Source organism: Pinus tabuliformis, chromosome J (genome assembly GCF_031772625.1).
Source record: "Pinus tabuliformis cultivar Carrire ecotype Pingquan chromosome J, CPIR1, whole genome shotgun sequence".
Classification (NCBI taxonomy): domain Eukaryota; kingdom Viridiplantae; phylum Streptophyta; class Pinopsida; order Pinales; family Pinaceae; genus Pinus; species Pinus tabuliformis.
This window is the reverse complement of record NC_142295.1, coordinates 628,685,547-628,706,577: the sequence shown is the minus strand read 5'-3', so window position 1 is coordinate 628,706,577 and position 21,031 is coordinate 628,685,547. Positions and strand designations below refer to the sequence as shown.

Below are 21,031 nucleotides of genomic sequence, written 5' to 3'. Positions count from 1 at the left end.
ACCCGAACTCAAAACTCGAAGAAGAGGTAATAAAAAGGCTCTCCCCTAGGCAATTTTGATGGAGCTTTATCAGGAAATCCCCTAAAGGAGGTGCAAGAAGAATTCTATGTCTATCCTCCACCCACCACATCTCCTTCAGAGCAAAAAATGGTCAAGAATCAAACAATTTATGTGCACTAATGGCACTCAAATTCTTCGGCTGGCACAAGAACATGGTCTCCAACAAATTCAAGATTGTTGTGACTGTGTCCTAGACATCAAACGGATTAGAAAGGAAGCACAAATCAGAAGTTTCACCTTGCAGCCCTTATATGATGATATACAAATGCAGATGACAAATTTCTCACTCCACAGTTTTGGCACATGCTCACTGGATACCTTTTTTTCTCCGATCACAGCCTTTCTTTTTCTGATGTAACCATCACCAGCATATATGCATGTGTAATGCATATATGTAAAGATATATTATCTGCTCTAACAGAGCACTAATTTCGATCGATCATCAATAGATATTACATATGATGGTGGGGAGTCCTAAAAGCTAACTTTGGATGGGTTCAATCTTTATATATGCCTTTGACCATGAACAATTTCAGTACATATAGTTAAAATGGATAGTGGCTCACAATAAAATGTAACATCCATGTAAAAGAATGTATACAAATTCCGAACTAATATCACTTGCAAGTGCATTACCAATCAAATCATAACTTAAAAATCTTTGGGCCACAAGATGCACAATGTGAACTAAATTAGCACTACCTTCAACATGAGGCTGGATCCAAAGGAAATGGCTTGGAACAACAAGCTTGGTGGAATGGACAAAAGAGTATTGGGTGGTAAAAATATTTTTGGATGAGGCTCCACATGGGAGGTTCTCCAGTAAAAAAAATAATTTTAATGGTCCAAGTTGTAGTTTATGTAAACAAACAAATGAAACCATATGCCATCTAATTCTTTCATATAAATTCACTATAGAGGTTTGGAAAGAAGTGGATCAGCACGATAAGACATAAAAGCGTATGGAAAGGAGATGTGGAAGAAGCCTTAGGATCTTTGTATTCCAATAAGGACACAGAAGATCAATGCCCTCCCCTTGGGGAGTATGGCTTTCTAGGAATCTGCTTATTTGAATGATATTCTCCATCTCGAATGTGTGATTCAGTCTCTCAATATCACAAATGCTTACCCACAAGCGGAGGAAAAACAAACTAGACCCGAACTCAAAACTCGAAGAAGAGGTAATAAAAAGGCTCTCCCCTAGGCAATTTTGATGGAGCTTTATCAGGAAATCCCCCTAAAGGAGGTGCAAGAAGAATTCTATGTCTATCCTCCACCCACCACATCTCCTTCAGAGCAAAAAATGGTCAAGAATCAAACAATTTATGTGCACTAATGGCACTCAAATTCTTCGGCTGGCACAAGAACATGGTCTCCAACAAATTCAAGATTGTTGTGACTGTGTCCTAGACATCAAACGGATTAGAAAGGAAGCACAAATCAGAAGTTTCACCTTGCAGCCCTTATATGATGATATACAAATGCAGATGACAAATTTCTCACTCCACAGTTTTGGCACATGCTCACTGGATATAAGGAATACTTTCTTTTTTTCTGATTAAGGACCGATCACAGCCTTTCTTTTTCTGATGTAACCATCAATGTAACTTTGTTTGAGAAAAGAAACAGCTTGCTGATATATGCACCTGTTCTATGTAATTTTTGAGGAAAGAGACACCTTGCTGTTATATGTATCAAGATAGGAAAAATATGAAAAGGGTATCTGCTCTAACAGGTTCTTGAGCACTCTTTTGAATGCCAGGAGGCATACAACTTTGTAATTTTGTTTTCGATAAATAAAATTATGAATTTTTCTCTTTGAAAAAAAAATTAACTATATAAAAAATTAAGATTAATTCAATAGATATAAGAAACTACATATGAAAAATTTAAAATCATTAAATAACTTAGGTGAATAGGGAACTAAACCACTGAAAAAAGAAAAACTAAAATAATTAAACAGAGAACCAAATTGAAAAGCTAACTGAAATTGGAACTGGGTTCTTCAATTAAGTCACTTTATATATGTTATTTCTTGAATGTAGAGTGCAAAATTTGAGAAAGGTTTGAACCATGAACAATTTCATCCATCTCAATGATTGACATATGTGGAGTTAAAATGGATATAGGCTGGTTAACTCACAATATAAATGTGCCTCTCAAGATTTACGATGCTGACCCGTCTGGATCATTCGAACAGTCACTCTGAAAAAGTGTTTCCCCTTATCAGAGCTGGCAAAATTTACATCCATAACTAAAAGGGAATTGAAAAGAATTTTAGTAAAGGCAGAGATCCAAGTCAACTAGAAACTTCCACCAAATTGTGTTCAAATCTGAGCACTGCAGTCGACTGGATCACTTTGATTGTGGAAAGCGAAGAACAATGCACAATGTACAAAAAATCTGTACATAGGCTGTTGGCATAGTAACATACAATGTTCCAATTGACAGATTCTGAATATCTGCTTAGCCATCAGGACAGACTTCCGAAACAACATATTCATAATGTGGTATAGGTGTTGAATAATTATACTAAGCAATTGAAAGCATCACTTTAATCACAAAGGAAAGAAATTAACTTATTGGCTGTAAAATCTTTGACCCGCCTCTAAATGCCACAAGCTCTGAGGCAGCTGCCTCTTTGACAATATTAAAGTCAATTTTCCAATATCGCCCCCTGTCAGAAGTTAAAATATGCTAAATTATGTAGTAGAACACTCTCTTAAGTGTGAATGAGCCTTCACCACATGAATAAACTACCAAAAGGCTCTTTAATGAACACAAAATGATCCAAAGTGAAATGGTTTTACTTACCAGAAATGATTTTTGGACCAAATTGCAGCTGGATATGCAGGGTTTGACATGCCATGCATAATTCTTGCAATAACCCTGGGAGTAAAGTTCATCTCCGTGTTGCTCTGTAAGAATACCTGAGTAAGGACAAACGATAACAGAGCTGATTGGTCACACTTCAGTAACCTGAGTAGTTTCCTATTCAAACAGCAAAACGGATCACGCTTGCAGGGCATGAGAAAAGCTGTACAACCTCTAAATATCCACAATGACAACCTTACCTTGATGTCTGCTGGCAAAAAGGGACTGCAATAAAAGAGAAGTTCAGATGATTAGACCCGCTTTAATCCCCTCTTCCAAACAGGCACAATTTCAAAACAAAACAGCCAATAGTAAAACTCATTGCATTGGTCATGCGGCATACTTGTAAATAAAATCTTAGACCAAAAACAAGGCACCTTTTATGCTTTGAAAACGCTGAACACAGCTCCCAAAAACATCTAATATTGGTCAATATTGCATAGCAGATGTTTACAACTAAAAAGACAGAAATAGAGAATATGGATAAAAAGAGTCAGTTTCTAGGATTAACCCTCCGAGCAATAGTGAAGAACAGAAATAAATGACTCGTAAAATTTAAACACTACAACAAGAGACAGTCTTCATGTGTTGCTAACTGCTAGTTTTGATTCTGTAGTTTTGCTATGAGAAACAATATGTTTTAAAAACGTTTTAAATCAAAGTAAAGACCCTGATTCAAATTGAAATGAGAATAAACAAAAACCATTATAGGTAAATCAAATAAGATGTAGGATTTTAGACACAAGCTCAAGATCTATGTGTGAAAAAATACCAGACTAGCTACTGCAAAACAAGAGAGAAGAGAGAGAACCAGTTCAGATTAGGAAGAAGAACATGGATACAATATATAGACCCTCCAGGAGGAAGAACCAGTTCAGATTAGGTTGTGATTTCCTCATGCACTCTCTCATATAACTAGAGTAGTTTCCTAGAATTAGCCAGAAAACCAAAAATTGAAGTGGGTGGCCCTTAAATTAGAAAAATATCTAGTAAGAGTTAAATGAAAGTCAGTGAAGATAAAAATCAGTTAGAACTGATGCAACAACTCTCACGTGCAATCAGTGCCCATGCAAACTCCAGAAATGGCACTGAAAGACAATAAAAAGGCTGGTGGGTGAGTGGACAAGGTTGTGGATAAGGAGGTTTGCCGAAATAAGGGAGGGAAATTGTGTTAGGGACCTTAGGGATGAAATAATGGAGAGGAAATTGACATGTCATAGCTCAATCAATGTCCAATCACTGCGACATGTCATCGTAAGTGTCACACCCTACTATAAGTAGAAAATAGGAAATGATCTCAAATGGTAAGAATTGTCTAGTAGTGAAAGAAATGTGATCATATATGGGCCCTCCATAATGTATGGAAGAGGGTCAAATAATGGCCACAATAGAGGTCTTGATAAGGTCCCAATGAACTACCAAGTGCAAGGTCCTTGAAGCACAACCGAGTATCCCAGTTAATGAGTCACAACAATTTTCAGTCATGTTAAGTACTCATGTACAAAATCAATAAAAAATAAAGTGAGGTAAAGAGGTAAAACCTAGTGGGAAGAACCCCCCTCCCCCTCAAAATAAGAATGCTTATGCCAAGAAGTTCAGCTACTAAGTAGTTTTGTCCTTTACTCCGAAGAGCTTCTACAAAGCTATGAGCCTTTGTTGAGTGAAACTCTCGGTGTTTGTAGTTTGTGCAGAAGACCAATATTGCATATCAATGCCTCCTGTATGGATCAGCTCTCTAACGTAGTGCATGTGAGCCTCAATGTGCTTGCTCCACTGTCTTCTAAACTAGCTCTCTACAAAACATGGGTGTACTTTGGTTATCACATCATATCAGTGTAGTGCATTGAATCCGTACACCAAACTCTGCCAAAATGTTTTGCAACCATATATTCTAAGAAACAATGTTCATTGCACCCCTATACTCTGCCTCTGTTGAAGAAAGAGCAATAGTTGCCTACATTCTCAACCAACATATGGGACCAAAACCAAGGTAGAGAACATATCTTGATGTGGACTTGCAATCTGTGCATCACCAGCCCAATCTAAGACAGTATAACCAACAAGATCCAAGGAAGATCCTATTGCATAATGTAAGCTATAGCTAGTAATGCCCCTGACATATCTAAAAATCCCCTTAGCTGTTTTCTAGTGTAACTCATGTGGCTCCTGCATGTACCTAGAAACTACTCCAATTGCATAAGAGATTTCTGGTATACAATGTGTATGGTATAAAAGAATCTCGATCAATTGTCGATACCTAGTAGAGTGCATCAATGTTGGAGCATCACCATCATCTAGCTTAACTCCTAAAATCTGTCAAGAATGTCCTTGGCATATCTAGACTTAGTCAACTTGATCCCATTATCATCCTAGCTAATCTCAAGGCCATGAAAGAATGACAATCCCATATCAGGGATGGCAAACCTATCAGGAGGAAGAGGTACCAATTCCCGAGAATTGTTCTCCATGAGGGAATTGTACTCCTCTCTCATATATGCTTCCCAAGATGGGTTCCCTTTAATCTTTGCACAGGTCTAATGCTCTAATCCAAGCATCAAATAACAAAGAATAAGATATGAAAGATTCATGATAATTAGAGCTTGCAGAGGCTCCACAAACTATGAATAGGTTCTCCGTGGATCAATAGGATCACCCACTAGATCACCAGCTGCCTGAAGTGTCTATTGCACCCATCAAGGCATCTACTATGGACCTGCGAATTCTTGCCATTGTTCTGAAATATCATAATCTAAAATCTAACATGATTTCTGATTTGAAGAAGTATAACTAGGATCTAGCACAAGCAGAGGTGGGGAGGATGAAGTACGGTGCTCTGTAAGTGCCTATAGGGTACCTTTTTCAAATCTAACACTTCTCTGGATGAACAAAATGTCTGATGAAGAGACTAATAACTTGTATCCCTTAACTCCCCCTGGATATCCCACATATATGCAGTCCTATCCTTTAACTCCCTCTGAATATCCCACATATATGCACTCCCTGTTGTGAGGCTCCATAGCCTTCCTCCTATCAGAGGGAATACTAGCCCACGCCTAGGAACCACAAACTTTGGAGTAACATTCAATTTCTTCCCTGTCGAGGCCTCAAAAGAAGTGATCCCCTTTATTGATTTACGAGGAATTCTATTATGAATGTATGATGCACAGCTAATAGCTTCAGCCATTAGCTTAGGCGGTAAATATCTAGCACGTGTTGGAAACACTGAGAGGGGGTGAATCAATGTTTCTTTTCAATTGTTACTTTTACCAGTTAGATCACTTATATTTAGAACACAAAATGAACAATGATAAGAATAAATGCTTTTATTAATTGAATCAAGTACAAATGAATGAGTACAATAATTGTTGCCAAGCTCCAACTTGGACTTTAGTGAGGCTCCGACCTCTAGGGCTTCGACCCTATTTTATCCAAGGCACCAACCTTGAGTTTAGGAGCACCAACTCCAAGGACACCAATCCTCAATCTTCCAGGCTCCAACCTGTATTTGCCAAGCACTGACTTGGACTTCCAAGGCTCCAACCTTGTCAATTTTGAGGCACCAAACTCAAGGACTCCAATCCTGTATCTGCGTCAAGTACCGACCTGGTTTCTTGAGGACTCCAATCCTCTAGGGCTCCAACCCTATTCTCCAAGGCACTGACCTTGTTGTTCGAGGCTCCAACCTCCGGGAACCAACTCTGGGCTCCAACCCACTCTTGTACTTTGTCCAGATGTGTTTGATAGTATTTCACTGCTCCCAATATCTTCTTCACCAAGCCCTACCAGTGTTCAAGTTCATTAGTGTCTCCATGTCACTTCATCAATGATAACCTTGTCTTCTTAGAAGGTGTCGCCACTGCTCTTCATGTTACTCAAACAAAGATCTCCAAGGTTACTCCATGAGGACTTCAGCTCTGCATCATGTCTCCAAAGATGTCTCCAAGTCAGCTTCAAAGAAAGTTCTTCAAAAGGTCTTCAATACAAATCTTCAAGAGTGTTTTAACCAGGTTGTTGTTCAATTGCTCAACAATCACAATGATTTCTGAACAATGATTGAATCACTGTCACATAAATCTGTGTAAAGAAACAATACCAAAATTGAATGCTCTGTTCAGCATTTAAAGGCACTGTTGTTCGATAGGTGATGAGACCATGGGGGCACTGTCTGAGTCCACTGTATTGTTTTAACAGATTCGCATAGAGTCCGAGCCAACCATTCTGAAGACTGATCCGAATAGAAGATGAACCAATCGTTCTGATTACTAAAGTGCACTTCGTTAGTCTTCAAGTCTGATCCGCATACAAAATGAGCCACACGATCTGATTTCAACAATGTGCCACGTTAATCTTCAAGTTCGATCCGCATAGAAAATGTGCCACACGTTCCGATTGCAGCAATGCTCCACGTTAGATCTGCATAGAAAATGAATTCTTTGGTCAGCCTTAGACAGATGCAGTCTCTAGTCCAATCCGTATAGAAAATGAACCATGCGTTCTGATTCTTTGGTCAGCCTCAGACAGATGCAGTCTTTTTCTGGAAGTTTCCTCGATAGTTTTGTTCACGAGATGTGAAATGTTCTTCTCTATACTTCGATATCTTCGTTAGAAAATCTTATATCTTCCAAATGAACTTGTGTCGTAATATATATATGCCAGCCACGTTCAAACTTTGAAATCGACCAATCAAATTTGGAAAGCCGACAAAACAATTTTAATTTAATTAAAATATTACCACGAGGCTTTCATATTGTGCATATTAGCCAAAAAAAATCCCGTGCCACTTTCGCTGTCTATTTTGGAGTGAACGTGTATTGTGTATTGTGTGTGGGACCTTTTTTTTATTATTATTATTTATTCATGTCCTTATAACCCATCAATACTACTTTTATTAGTGTATCCTATTATTAATATGCTTTAGGGTTAGGGTTATAGGTTTGAGCATATTAGGGTTTTCATTTAGCCATTAGGGTTTAGTAAAGCTAGGGTTACGGTTTGAGAGTTCTAGGATTAGGGTAACATAAACTAGGGTTAGGGTTATGAATCATAAGAATATTTGCCATCTTGATAATGCCATATTGACATTAATGATAACTTTGATTAACAATCTCCCCCTTTGTCATTGATGGCAATATTCTTGTGCTTCCAACATTCTCTCCCCCTTTGACATCAATGGCAAACGGGGTCCCCAAGTACCCCAAGTACTCCCTTTGTCATGTTGTTTCTCTTCTTCATGAATAGTAGATCTTCATGGGTATGTTACTCCCCCTGTCATGGTGCTCTTCTTTCTCGCAATGTGGTCCATAATAGATGTGTTTACATTCCTTCATGTGATGAACCAACGTCTCCCTGTCTGTACAACCTCCTCTAGCTCATGAAATATTATCTACTTAGTGATCAAGTGGAAGAGATCTTCAATAATAGTTCATGGATGAATAAGGGATCATGTTCTTCACTAGAATTGCTCCCGAGAGACAATCTATCAAAGGATGATTGTCCATGTGGCTCATCAAGGATTTCATAGGGTCCATTCACGAATAGCTTTTGCAAGAATGTTTAATCATCATAAGCTCCCCCTAACTGTATGCATGATCTTCCTTTTGGCAGAGTCTTCCCATCAAATGCTTAGATTGTCGAAGATTAGGTCAATGACATGTGTTGTTGGCTGGAGAGTTCAAGAGACTTCTAGATTGTATTTGCTTCCTTCTCCATACTTGTGTAACCTTTTTCTCTGGTATGGTTCTAGCTTGTGTAGGGGCCCAAGTCAAGTTACAATCACGTGCCATATGTCCAATGTTATGACACTTGAAGCACTCTATATTGTTCATGTATAAAAATTCATGACTTCTTCTTGCAAAATTGCTTCTTGGAGATTGACGGGGACCATAATAATTATCTTTGTGATATGCCCTACAATCTTTTGCCATGTGCCCAAAGTTTGTACAAGAATAGCAATAACCAAGAAATATACTTTGGTACCTGGGAGAAGAAGGTTTCCTTGATGTACTTTTGAAGTCTTTTTGCCTTGGGATTATTTGATGATATTCATTGCCTTTTGTATTCTTGACACCATTTGCAAGTCTTCTTGGAGTAGGATTTCTTTCAATGTGTTCTTGATTCTTCTCCTTGCCTTTGCTGGAACTGGGAGCATCAACATTTCTTCCAAGCTTCCTCACATCCTTGTTGTTTGAAGCATTAGGGTTTGCATCATTCTTGCTTGAGGATTCACCTACATAGCCGAGACCTGATTTATCAAGGGGAGACCTTTGATGACTTAGGATGTCATCTAGGGTTTGAGAACTCTTCAAGTTCTTATTCAGCAAGTCAACTTCCTTTTTAAGAAAGAAAATTTCTTCTTTCATGTTCTTGCATTCTTCATCCTTCTTTGATAGTATGAGCTCCATTTCTTCCTTCATCTTAGTTGCTTCACATGATTGAGCCTTAAGAGAAGTGATTTCTGATTTTAACTTGGTGATGTTATCATCCTTTTCTTCTAGTTAGCATATCATGGTGTTTCTCTCCTTTTCTGCTTCATCAACTTGTCCTTCTATGAATGTCAAAGCTTCCATCACCTTCTCAGCTCCTTGCGCTTGTTTCCTTGCTTCTTCTAGTTGAGATCTAAGGGAGGAGACCTCTTCCTTGTATTGACCAATCTCTACTTCAAGCTTGTTCAAGCTCTTGTGCCTTTGTTCAAGGTGGCTTAACAAGGTATATTCCCATTTCTTTTCCTTATCCAATTGATTTGTCATGGATATGACTTCTTCATGATGCTTTCTTTTGTTTTGATGAAATTCTTCCTTAATCTTGGTGAGCTCCTCATCTCTTTCTTGTACTTGAAGCTTGACAAGGTCAACTTCCTTCCTTGTCTTGTCCTGGTCACCAACTTGCGCTTTCTTCTTAAGTTCCTCATTTTCTTTTTTCAAATTGTTAATCTCTTCCATGGCAGCCATAAGTTTACTGAGGAGATCTTCTTCATTCGCTTCATCTTCTAGGTCTTCTTTAGCATTGATGTCATCACTCTTATCTTCAACTTCCTTGATCGGCTCTGGATTTCCTTCTTGTTTTCCATCATTTTCTTTACTAGAGATCATTGTCAATGCTCATTTTGAGTGAAGATCATGAAGTTTATCCCATATGCCTTTTGCTGACGAACATTTTTCAAAATTGGCCTTCATAGAATCAGGTAGCCCATTCAAGATTGCTTTTATTGCTTTTATATTATGTTCCTTGGATTCTCCATCCATCATGCTATCAGTGATTACTGATTTCCAGACTTCAATGCCTCAAGTCTTTAAGAAATTCCTCATTCTTGCTTCCCATATATCAAAGTTTCCATTGAACAATGGAGCCTTCACAAATTGATTGACTTCGATTTCGGTGGTTGAGGGAGACACATCTTTAGGAGGATTGGAGACTTTCTTCCTTGGCTTCGCCATTTGTGTTCTAATTATCAACCTTCAAGCGATTAGGCTTTGAGTGAAAGTACTAGCTCTGATACCAATTGTTGGAAATACTGAGAGGGGGGTGAATCAATATTTCTTTTTCAATTGTTACTTTTACCAGTTAGATCACTTATATTTAGAACACAAAATGAACAATGATAAGAATAAATGCTTTTATTAATTGAATCAAGTACAAATGAATGAGTACAATAATTGTTGCCAAGCTCCAACTTGGACTTTAGTGAGGCTCTGACCTCTAGGGCTTCGACCCTATCTTATCCAAGGCACCAACCTTGAGTTTAGGAGCACCAACTCCAAGGAAACCAATCCTCAATCTTCCAGGCTCCAACCTGTATTTGCCAAGCACCGACTTGGACTTCCAAGGCTCCAACCTTGTCAATTTTGAGGCACCAACCTCAAGGACTCCAATCCTATATCTGCTTCAGGCACCGACCTGGTTTCTTGAGGACTCCGATCCTCTAGGGCTCCAACCCTATTCTCCAAGGCACCGACCTTGTTGTTTGAGGCTCCAACCTCCAGGCACCAACCCTCTAGGCTCCAACCCACTCTCGTACTTTGTCTAGATGTGTTTGATAGTATTTCACTGCTCCCAATATCTTCTTCACCGAGCCCTGCCAATGTTCAAGTTCATTAGTGGCTCCATGTCACTTCATCAATGATAACCTTGTCTTCCTAGAAGGTGTTGCCATTGCTCTTCATGTTACTCAAACAAATATCTCCAAGGTTACTCCATGAGGACTTCAGCACCGCATCATGTCTTGGAAGATGTCTCCAAGTCAGCTTCAAAGAAAGTTCTTCAAAAGGTCTTTAATGCAAATCTTCAAGAGTGTTTTAACCAGGGTGTTGTTCAATTGCTCAACAATCACAATGATTTCTATACAGTGATTGAATCACTGTCACATACATATGCGTAAATAAACAATACCAAAATTTAATTCTCTGTTTAGCATTTAAAGGCACTATTGTTCGATAGGTGATGAGACCATGCGGGCATTATCCGAGTCCACTGTATTGTTTTAACAGATTCGCATAGAGATCCGAGCCAACCGTTCTGAAGACTGATCTGAATAGAATATGAGCCAATCGTTCTGATTACTGCAGTGCACTTCGTTAGTCTTCAAGTCTGATCCGCATACAAAATGAGCCACACGTTCTGATTTCAACAATGCACCACGTTAATCTTCAAGTTCGATCCGCATAGAAAATGTGCCACACGTTCTGATTGCAGCAATGCTCCACGTTAAACTTCAAGTCCAATCCGCATAGAAAATGAACCACGTGTTCTGATTCTTTGGTCAACCTCAAACAAATGCAGTCTCTAGTCCAATCTGTATAGAAAATGAACCATGTGTTCTGATTCTTTGGTCAGCCTCAGACAGACGCAGTTTTTTCTGGAAGTTTCCTCGATAGTTTTGTTCACGAGATGTGAACTGTTCTTCTCTATACTTCGATATCTTCGCTGGGAAATCTTATATCTTCCAAATGAACTTGTGTCGTAATATATATTTGCTAGCCACGTTCAAACTTTGAAATCGACCAGTCAAATTTGGAAAGCTGACAAAACAATTTTGATTTAATTAAAGTATTACCACGGGGCTTTCATATTGTGTGTATTAGCCAAAAAAAATGCCGTGCCACTTTCGCTGTGTATTTTGAAGTGAATGTGTATTGTGTATTGTGTGTGGGACCCTTTTTTAATTATTATTATTATCTATTCATGTCCTTATAATCCATCAATACTACTTTTATTAGTGTATCCTATTATTAATATGCTCTAGGGTTAGGGTTATAGGTTTGAGCATATTAAGGTTTTCATTTAGCCATTAGAGTTTAGTAAACCTAGGGTTAGGGTTTGAGAGTTCTAAGATTAGGGTAGCATAAACTAGGGTTAGGGTTATGAATCATAAGAATATTTGCCATCTTGATAATGCCATATTGACATCAATGACAACTTTGATTAATAGCACGAAGCATATGGTCACCATTCCTTTTAGTGTTTTATTTTTCCTCTCTACAACTCCATTTTGTTGTGGAGTGTAAGGAACTATATTATGCAACTCTATGCCCAATTCTAAACAATGATATTTAGCATTCTTATTTACATATTCACTCCCATTATTTATTCAAAGGCATTTAATCCTCTTCCTTGTCTGACTTTCCACAAGTTGCTTGAAATGTTTGAGATGCCCAAAAACTTCAAATTTCAACTTAAAAATGACAAATCATCAATGAATGTTAACACATACCTTGCCTTACGTATTGTGGGTGAAAAAAGGACTGGTAATGTCACTGTACACTAGTTCAAGTAGTGAGAAGGCTCTACTAGCCTTACTTATATCAAACCTCTCTTTAGGATGCTTTCCAATTATGCAGCCCTGACAAACTCCATCTGTGTATTGGATATGTGGAAACCCTTCAACCATTCCATGTTTGGGTAGCTGATCCAAAAGCTTAAAATTAAGGTGATCAAATCCTTCATTCCATAACTTGCTTTCTTCAATAGCATGTGTTAGAAGAGGAAAATCATATTTAGGGATAAACCGAGAGGGTGTATAACCTAAAATGGTGGTTCACCTCTCCAATAGCAATTCTAGAACCATCTAACATGTTGGAAATCACCATTGTATCTAGAGTGAATTCTACTTTCTTGCCTAAAAATGTATGAGTGATTTGATAAATGGAAAGGGAGTTAGTTGAAAGCTGAGGAACATGAAGTTCCTTGTTAAATTTTGTGAAATTTCCTTAATTGCAGCAACTAGAAATTAATCTTGTAACTTATGCAGTTTATTTTTCAGAAATTATAATGGCAAATAATGATTAATTCACTACTACAATTTTCACAAATAAATACAGGAACTAAGAAATAATGCACACACAAAATTATGGACACCAAGATTTTTGGACAAATCATCCTTGGAAAAAGCCTAATGTGAGGAAACCAATCTGCAAATGAGGGTTTATATTAATTCTTCAGCAAATTAAAGAGTACACTAATTTCTTTCCCGAGACTAGCAAAGCTCTGGTAATTTTCTCCACTATAAAAATCAATCTGGAAATGCAAAGTTTCCTTCTGCAAATCAATTCGGCCTCCTGCTTGCAACTCACACCCGCAAAATATGGAAGTGTGTACAACCCTCCAAGAATTCGCACTGCCTCAGGAAATCGTTCCTGCAACTCAACTGAGCTATTCTCTCTTCCTCCCAGCAACTGGAAATCAAACAACTGCTCAGTAATGTGCACTAGCTAATGCGACCTCTCTACAGAATAATTCGGTCATTATTCCCTTCTCTCATAATGCTAGAATATCGTGAAGAATTCCTCCAACAATCACTCAATTCTTCCTACTAAAACCCTTGTTGTTGATGTCTCCCTCTGCTTTAACTGCGCCCTTCCTAATCCCTGCAACTAGGTAAGTCGAACTGCTTGAGTTGATCTCAAATGTCCCATTGACTTGCTCTTGTAATCTCTCGTTAAGAAACAAACAGTCACGATCTAATCACAATCGATGGTTAAGATCATCTTGACCCCATCAAGTGACTTTTCCAAAAGTTTCTAGAGCAAAATCGATTTTTCTCAATTAATTCAATTTAATTAACCAAATTTCCTAAGTTAGACTTAAGAAAATAATTAATAATTGGTTAATTAATCTAATTGAGGTGTTTCTTGCGAAACCTTTTCAAGGTATTGGAGAAAATGTGTTACCATAGAGACTAGAACACATGTCTGCTACTACCAAAATCTAACACTGCCTCTTAGCGAGAAAGGTGTTCTCCACTACTTCCATCTTATCCTTGAAGTAGACAAACTTTGCCTTACCCAAGGCCTTCGTGAGAATATCCACAACCTGTTGATCTGTGGGAAAATGTTGTAGCCAAACTGATCCATGTTGCACACAATCTTTGATGAAGTGGTAACTTATGTCAATATACTTTGACCTGTCATGAAAGACTGGATTCTCAGAGAGCCTGATGCAACTCTAATTAACACAGTAGATACTGGTTGAATCCACCTGCTAACCAAACAAACCCGCTAGCAGCTTTCGAAGCCAAATAGTCTTGCATTGGCCATGCCAACTACCATGTATTACGCCTCTGTAGAACTCAGTGCCACGAACTTCTACTTCATATTGCACCAAGAGACAACCCCTAATCTAATAATCAAGCAACAACCTGACGTGCTTTTTCGATCCACTGAACTACGCCCAGTCTTCATTTGTATATCCACACAAACTAGCACCATCACCCCGAGCATATCTCAATCCATACTCGATTACGCCACACAAACACTTCAAAACTTGTCTCACTATTTTCTTATGCACCCTCTTCATCTCCACCATAAACTTGACCGCGAAACAAATGTCTGGCCTTGTGTTGACTAGATACATGAGAGATCTGATGAGCTTCCTATACAAGGTAGGGTCTATTAGCCACTACCTGTGGGCAGTATCCATAGGAGAAATTTTTTCTCATAGATGGACCTCAACCGATAGCCAGCAGCCCCTTGCGGCCACCAGATGGCTCGATGTGCCACTATATCTGCCACTTGAGCCAGCCATATGCTCCCTCACCCATTTGTTATGATTGTATCTTTGAAGGTGGGCCTTCCAACCCCGAAGGTATGGCTTTTCATTGTGTAGTTGGGTAATTTTGATTACTTATCATGGACACTTTTGGACATGAATCAGTGGGGGGATTCGACAGAAAGAGTGGCCTTGGTTTGTACTCCTGTCTCCTTTGTCCAATTTGATGGTTAGCCTTGTATCCTATTCCCGTGGGATCTCCTTTATTGGCTACTAGCTTTTGGAGTGGCACTACATGGGAAACCCCAATTTTGGTTGCATCGTCCCACTCCCTACACCATATACATCACTCCCCTCCGCTCATTATAACCCCATTCACCATATTTCCCATCCAGGTTCACATTTGTCCATTGGATCCACAAGGAGCTAGCCTCCCCCTCCCCTTGTCCACACCTTGGGTCAGGCCTGGAATGATGCCCCAGAGGTTGATCCAGCTAAAAAGAAAGGAAAATCATAATTTGGCCACTCTCAATAGGAAATGTACCATAAAATGCAAAAAATGGTCGGGACATACAAATTTCGCACGTGGGCAAAAGACAACACAAGCTCTACCCCTATGATTATGGCCATCACCCTAGTTCCTAGGGCCCCTCATATCGACCCCTTTCATCATTAAGGAACCCATGATTGTCCCAACCCCTGGTGGGCAATGAACTGCCCAACCTTAAGGGGGCATTCACTACTATATCTCACACATCATGTTGTCGTCTCCTGGAGCCCTAAGCAATTATAAAAGAAAAATCAATAAAAGGGAAAAGGCATATGAAGAAGAGTGGAACAACAAAAGCTGAGGTAACTCATGTACCACAATTGCTCCCTCTTACATTCATACACCCAAGTGTGGGCTTCCATTATTATAGTTAACCTTGTATTGTGGCATGTGCCTTGGAGCCTTCCCTTGATGTCCCACTCCATTCCATCATTATATCACACGTCACCTGCCATTTGATGGTTGTACCATGGATATTTCACTCCCCTTAGACGCTGAAACCACCTAATAGGGTCCTTGGTTAACCTTCTTCTTGAACTTGGAGACACTTGTACGTTCTAAAGCCCACTATGGAAGGGCATGCCACTATGAAGCGTCCACTTGGTTCCATGATTTCTAAGCTCATTTACTTAATTGCACTAATGTTTGGTCTTATACAGGATTGCAGGTGGGTCTTCATCTTGGGTTTGGTCTCCTTATACGGGGTCGGAGCCCTTGAGAGGAATGCATTGGCATTTATAGGGTGAGAGTTGAGAGCCATGGGCCTCCACCATAGCAAGGAGCAGATTGCCACTTCATGGGATCCTTCAATTCCACTCATTTCTTACCCGTGTTCCACCTATCTGATGATGATCATGAACCTAGAGACCACCTTACCCAACCAGCTACACTCTTGCACCACACACTTTGTATTTGATCTAAGGCCCAGACGAGGATGTGTCTCACCATGGGAGACAATGGGAGGGCTTGCATCATTCCTCCAGCCCTTACAGATGGGATACAGGCTTGTTCGATCCATTTGGAGACCCATGAGGATGTTTTGTGCCCCCATAGCCATTTAGGGGCACCACAGGTCATTTGCTTGGATGTCAAGGGGACACCCTCTTCATTACTATGTTTGAAGCTCATTCATTCATCTTGGCACACACTGAACTCCACTAGGCCTCTTCAATGGCCCTTCGACCTATTGTATCTATTATTTTGCCCTCTTGGATGCTTAGTCTTGTACTATGGAGCAATCTTGGTGGGCTTGTCACCAAGGAATGTTATTTTTGCACATTATTTTATTAGTTGGGGCATTATTAGACCTTATTAGGCAAATCAAACCCCTTAGGGAGGATATATATTGATGTGATGATCATATCATTTGATCATCACTTGGATTTGGATCATTATCTCTTCTTGAGAATTTCGCTAGACCTATTGATGAATGAAGTGGGTTCTTGATGCATTTTGATGTTTGGAAAGGCTTTTCTTTTATCTTGGAGCTTGGATTTTTGTCTCTATTGATGATTGGAATATTTCACTATACTTGTAAGTTGTAAGTGTCCTTTTCATGGTCTATTTCTCATCTTGTTCGTGTATAATGTATGAAGAATTTCCACTCATGAAGTTGGTGTAGCTGCATTAATGAAATGTGAATTTGTTGATCTTGTCTTTGTGAGGGATTTCTTTATACGTTTCATGCAAAGTATAGTGAATGAATGTCCTAGGGTATATAATTACTGATAAGTCATTATCTGCAGCATTAAAGAAGTATAAATTTTCCTAGTAACCTTGTTGTGGCCTCTAGGACAATGCAAAGCTGTTGGGGAACTCCTTGATTGGGTATAAGAATCTCTAAACATTGAATCTCATTAACTCCATTCTCCTAATAGGCTAGGCACTGGTCTAGTCCTAGGTGATCACCAAAATGAAGATTTTTCTGACCTCCTTTTCCCTTTTCGAAGCCCTAACCCTAGCTGGCTTCCTAGGGCATCAGACAAAATCCATTGTAGCCATCCAAAATTGATGAAATTTTGTCTAGAACTGTGTTGGTGTGTCCTTGAGAGGCCCTCCAATTTTGAAATTACTCCGACAGTGGAATCTCAAGTTTTTCCAAAACCTAGCTCGTAGACCATTCTCGCTAGGTTTCCTTTGGTTAGTGGCTTTATCATGGATTGTTGCATTAAAGTCTCAAGCCAAACCCAATCTATTGATCCTTTCTCCTCCCTCACTTGGTCAAGCCCCTTTGTTTGAAGTTTCATCCAAACCCTTGACCTTGTTTGGGTCCACTAGGGCTTCTTTGTGGTCCTACAAACTTGTCACTCCAATTTCACAAGGATTGCTTAGAAACCCTATTCACCTAGGATTCTATGGTCTAGGGCACTTTTTATCGAGAAATACTCCTCAACCCTACGTCTAAGTCTCCTAGCCCTTTTTGGAGAGCCATTCACCTTGCTTCTAAAGCAAGTAATCCCTATCATTAGAGCCTCTCCTTCGAATAGGCTCTTGGAATCACAACCTTCACACCATTGATATATTCCTCCTAGTGATTTCCTTAATACCAAGACTCCTCCCATCGGTGAAAGTCCGTAAAGAGAAGGCATCTTTAGCTGCAATGTCAGTGGGCTATTGCTCAATTGTTTCCACTTGACCTAGTAGTTTCTCTATAGGAACCCCTCCTAGGACCCCTGCTAGTTTGAGCAGTAACATTTTGGCACCAACCCGGGGACACAAGATGTGTCTTTTACCCCATACGACATATTGACATATCATTCTTAGTGACTCCATTGGAAGAACGAAGCCCTAGTTCTTCATTGAAGTTTAAAGTCAATGCTTGTAGGTTGAAGCAAGCATCTCTCTAGGCATTTCTAATTTCACCCTGGTGACTTCACATTTCTTGGTATGCAAAAATATGAAAAATGGACTTCTATCAAGGGTGTGGTAACCCTCCATCTCCCTATGAAAACCTTGATCTTAGGGAAGTTCTAAAGCTTCCGGAAATAAAGAGATGGATTAAGAACTGCATGCCTAGGTTGAGAGGTAGTCCCGGTCAAGATGCTAATGCCCACATAGATGGTTTCTTCTAGTACCTGGCACCATACAGAATCGAGAATGATGATACAATTATGATGGTATTTGCTCTATCACTTGAAGGTCAAGTTAAAGACTAGTATAACAATCTCCCCCATGAAAGTGTTGTTGATTATGACAGATTTGAAGATATCGTCCATGGAAAATGGAGTAGTATCCCATGCCAAGAAAGAGGTGTTTGTATTCAAGATGCTTGTCTAAGTGACCAAATAGATCCCTATCTACATGATCAACATGAGCTAAGTAATGGCACAAGTAATCTTGAAGGGGATCTTGATAAAAAAGTCAATGAGGATTATGCCTTCAAGGGTGAGGTTACTGGTGTCCCTCTGATTCGTGGGGATATTGTAGCTCCCTAGAAAAATGACATTTTTTATTTCTTATGCATTAATATGGGAAAATGGGATGTAGGTAACCATCATTTTAATAGCGACCCTATCTATGATACCAACAAGGAAAATGAGATTGAGGATGGTTTTCCCATTCACACCAGTAAAAGAGAGAATCATGGTTTTCCCATTCATGACCTCTTCGTTTGAGTACATTTGTGCACTCTTCAGAGAGATCATGTCCTAGATGAAGCCAGATGTTACCCCACCACCTGTGGGTAGTATTCATAGGAGAAAATTTTTCTCCTAGATGGTCCTCAGCCAACAGCCAACAACCCCTTTCAACCACTAGATAGCTCGATGTGCCACTATCTCCACCACTTGAACCAGCCATATGCTCCCTTGCCCATTTGTTATGATCGTATGTTTGAAGGTGGGCCTTCCAACCCCGAAGGTATGGCTTTTCATTGTGTAGTTGGGTACTTTTATTTACTTATCATAGACACTTTTGGAAATGAATGAGTGAGGGAATTCGGCAGAAAAAGTGAGCTTGGTTTGTACTCTTGTCTCCTTTGTCCAAATTGATGGTTAACCTTGTATCCTAGTCCTGTGGGATCTCCTTTATTGGCTTCTAGCTTTAGGGGTGGCACTACATGGGAAACTCTAATTTTGGTTGCATGGTCATACACCCTGACAGCATATACATCACTCTCCTCCGCTCATTATAACGCCATTTACCATATTTCCCATTTGGGTCCACAAGGAATTAGCCTCCCCTCCCCTTGTCCACACCTTGGGTCAGGCCTGGAATGATGCCTCGGAGGTTGATGCAGCTAAAAAGAAAGGAAAAAGCATAATTTGGTCACTCTCAACAAGAAATGTACCATAAAATGCAAAAGATGGTCGGGACATACAAATTTCGCACGTGGGAAAAAACCAACATGAGCTCTACCCCTATCATTGTGGCCATCACTCTAGTTCCTAGGGCCCCTCATATCGGCCCCTTTCATCATTAAGGAACCAATGATTGTCCCAACCCTTGGTGGGCGATGAGCTGCCCAACCTTAAGAGGGTATTCACTGCTATATCTCACACATCATGCTCTCATCCCTTGGAGCCCTGGGCAGTTCTAAAAGAAAAATCAATAAAAAGGAAAAAAACATATGAAGAAGGGTGGAAAAACAAAGGTCGGGGTAACTCATGTACCGCAATTGATTCCTCTTACATTCATACACCCAAGTGTGGGCTTCCCTTATTATAGCTACCCTTGTACTGTGGCATGTGGCTTGGAACCTTCCCCTAATGTCCCACTCCATTCCATCATTATATCACATGTGAAAATTTCATCTATTGCAACAACTGGAAATTATTCTCCTAACTATAAATTAAATTATGCAGTTTCTTTTCTAGGGCAAACAATGAATAAAATCACAACTGCAATTTTCACCATAAAAATACAGTGGAAAATAAAATACTGGAAACTGAGAAATTCTAGCACACATAAAATTTTGACACAATTATTTTTGGACAATTGTCGCTAGAAAAACACAATATGGGAAAACCAGTGCAGCAGATGAGGGCTTTATTATTATTCTTCAACATCAATTTTGAGTACAATAATTTAGATGCTCTATTGGAAATCTAATCAGAGAAAAAATACTGGAAAAATTATTGTGAGAATTTTCTCACCCCACAACTAATCTCTGCCTCCGAAATTGCCTCCCTAATGACACGCAGATCCTTCTGCGTCAACCTTTGCGCAATCCCTCTGGGAATTTCAGTCTTCCTCTTACTGCCTCTCCCAGAATTATAACACCTCCCCTAAAATGATACTGACCCACTCTACCACCTGCTACTCACCCACTAGCTCTATCTTCTCTACTAATTCTCTGTTACTGAGAAAATCGAACTGCCCGGGCAACTGAGTATCTGCACTGGTGTGTTCTCCATCTACCCATTGGCTGCTTCTTATAATCTTCTGTTGGAGCACAAACAACCAAGATTAGAACATAAACAAGGGCCCAAATTAATTCCCTCTCGATCCGTGTGAGTTTCTAGAAAGTTCTCACCTTATCTCAATTAACAATGATTAATTAACCATATTCTCGAAGTTTATACTTAGGAAATATTTTAAAAATGGCTAATAATCTAATTGAGGCACTTC

General features: G+C 39.4%; 1 protein-coding gene across 1 annotated transcript in view; it reads right to left on the bottom strand.

Annotated features, from left to right (window-relative positions):
* Nucleotides 1–2,521: 2,521 nt before the first annotated feature.
* The window catches only part of LOC149228520 (uncharacterized), a 37,646-nt gene continuing 19,136 nt past the window's right edge, over nt 2,522–21,031 (bottom strand). Inside the window, exons 3-5 of the mRNA XM_089375694.1 lie at nt 3,135–3,159; nt 2,875–2,990; nt 2,522–2,737 (exon numbers count right to left, since the gene is read on the bottom strand). Of these exons, the coding sequence (XP_089231820.1) occupies nt 2,635–2,737; nt 2,875–2,990; nt 3,135–3,159 (244 nt within the window). The 3' untranslated portion in view covers nt 2,522–2,634. The remainder of the gene's footprint in view (nt 2,738–2,874; nt 2,991–3,134; nt 3,160–21,031) is intronic.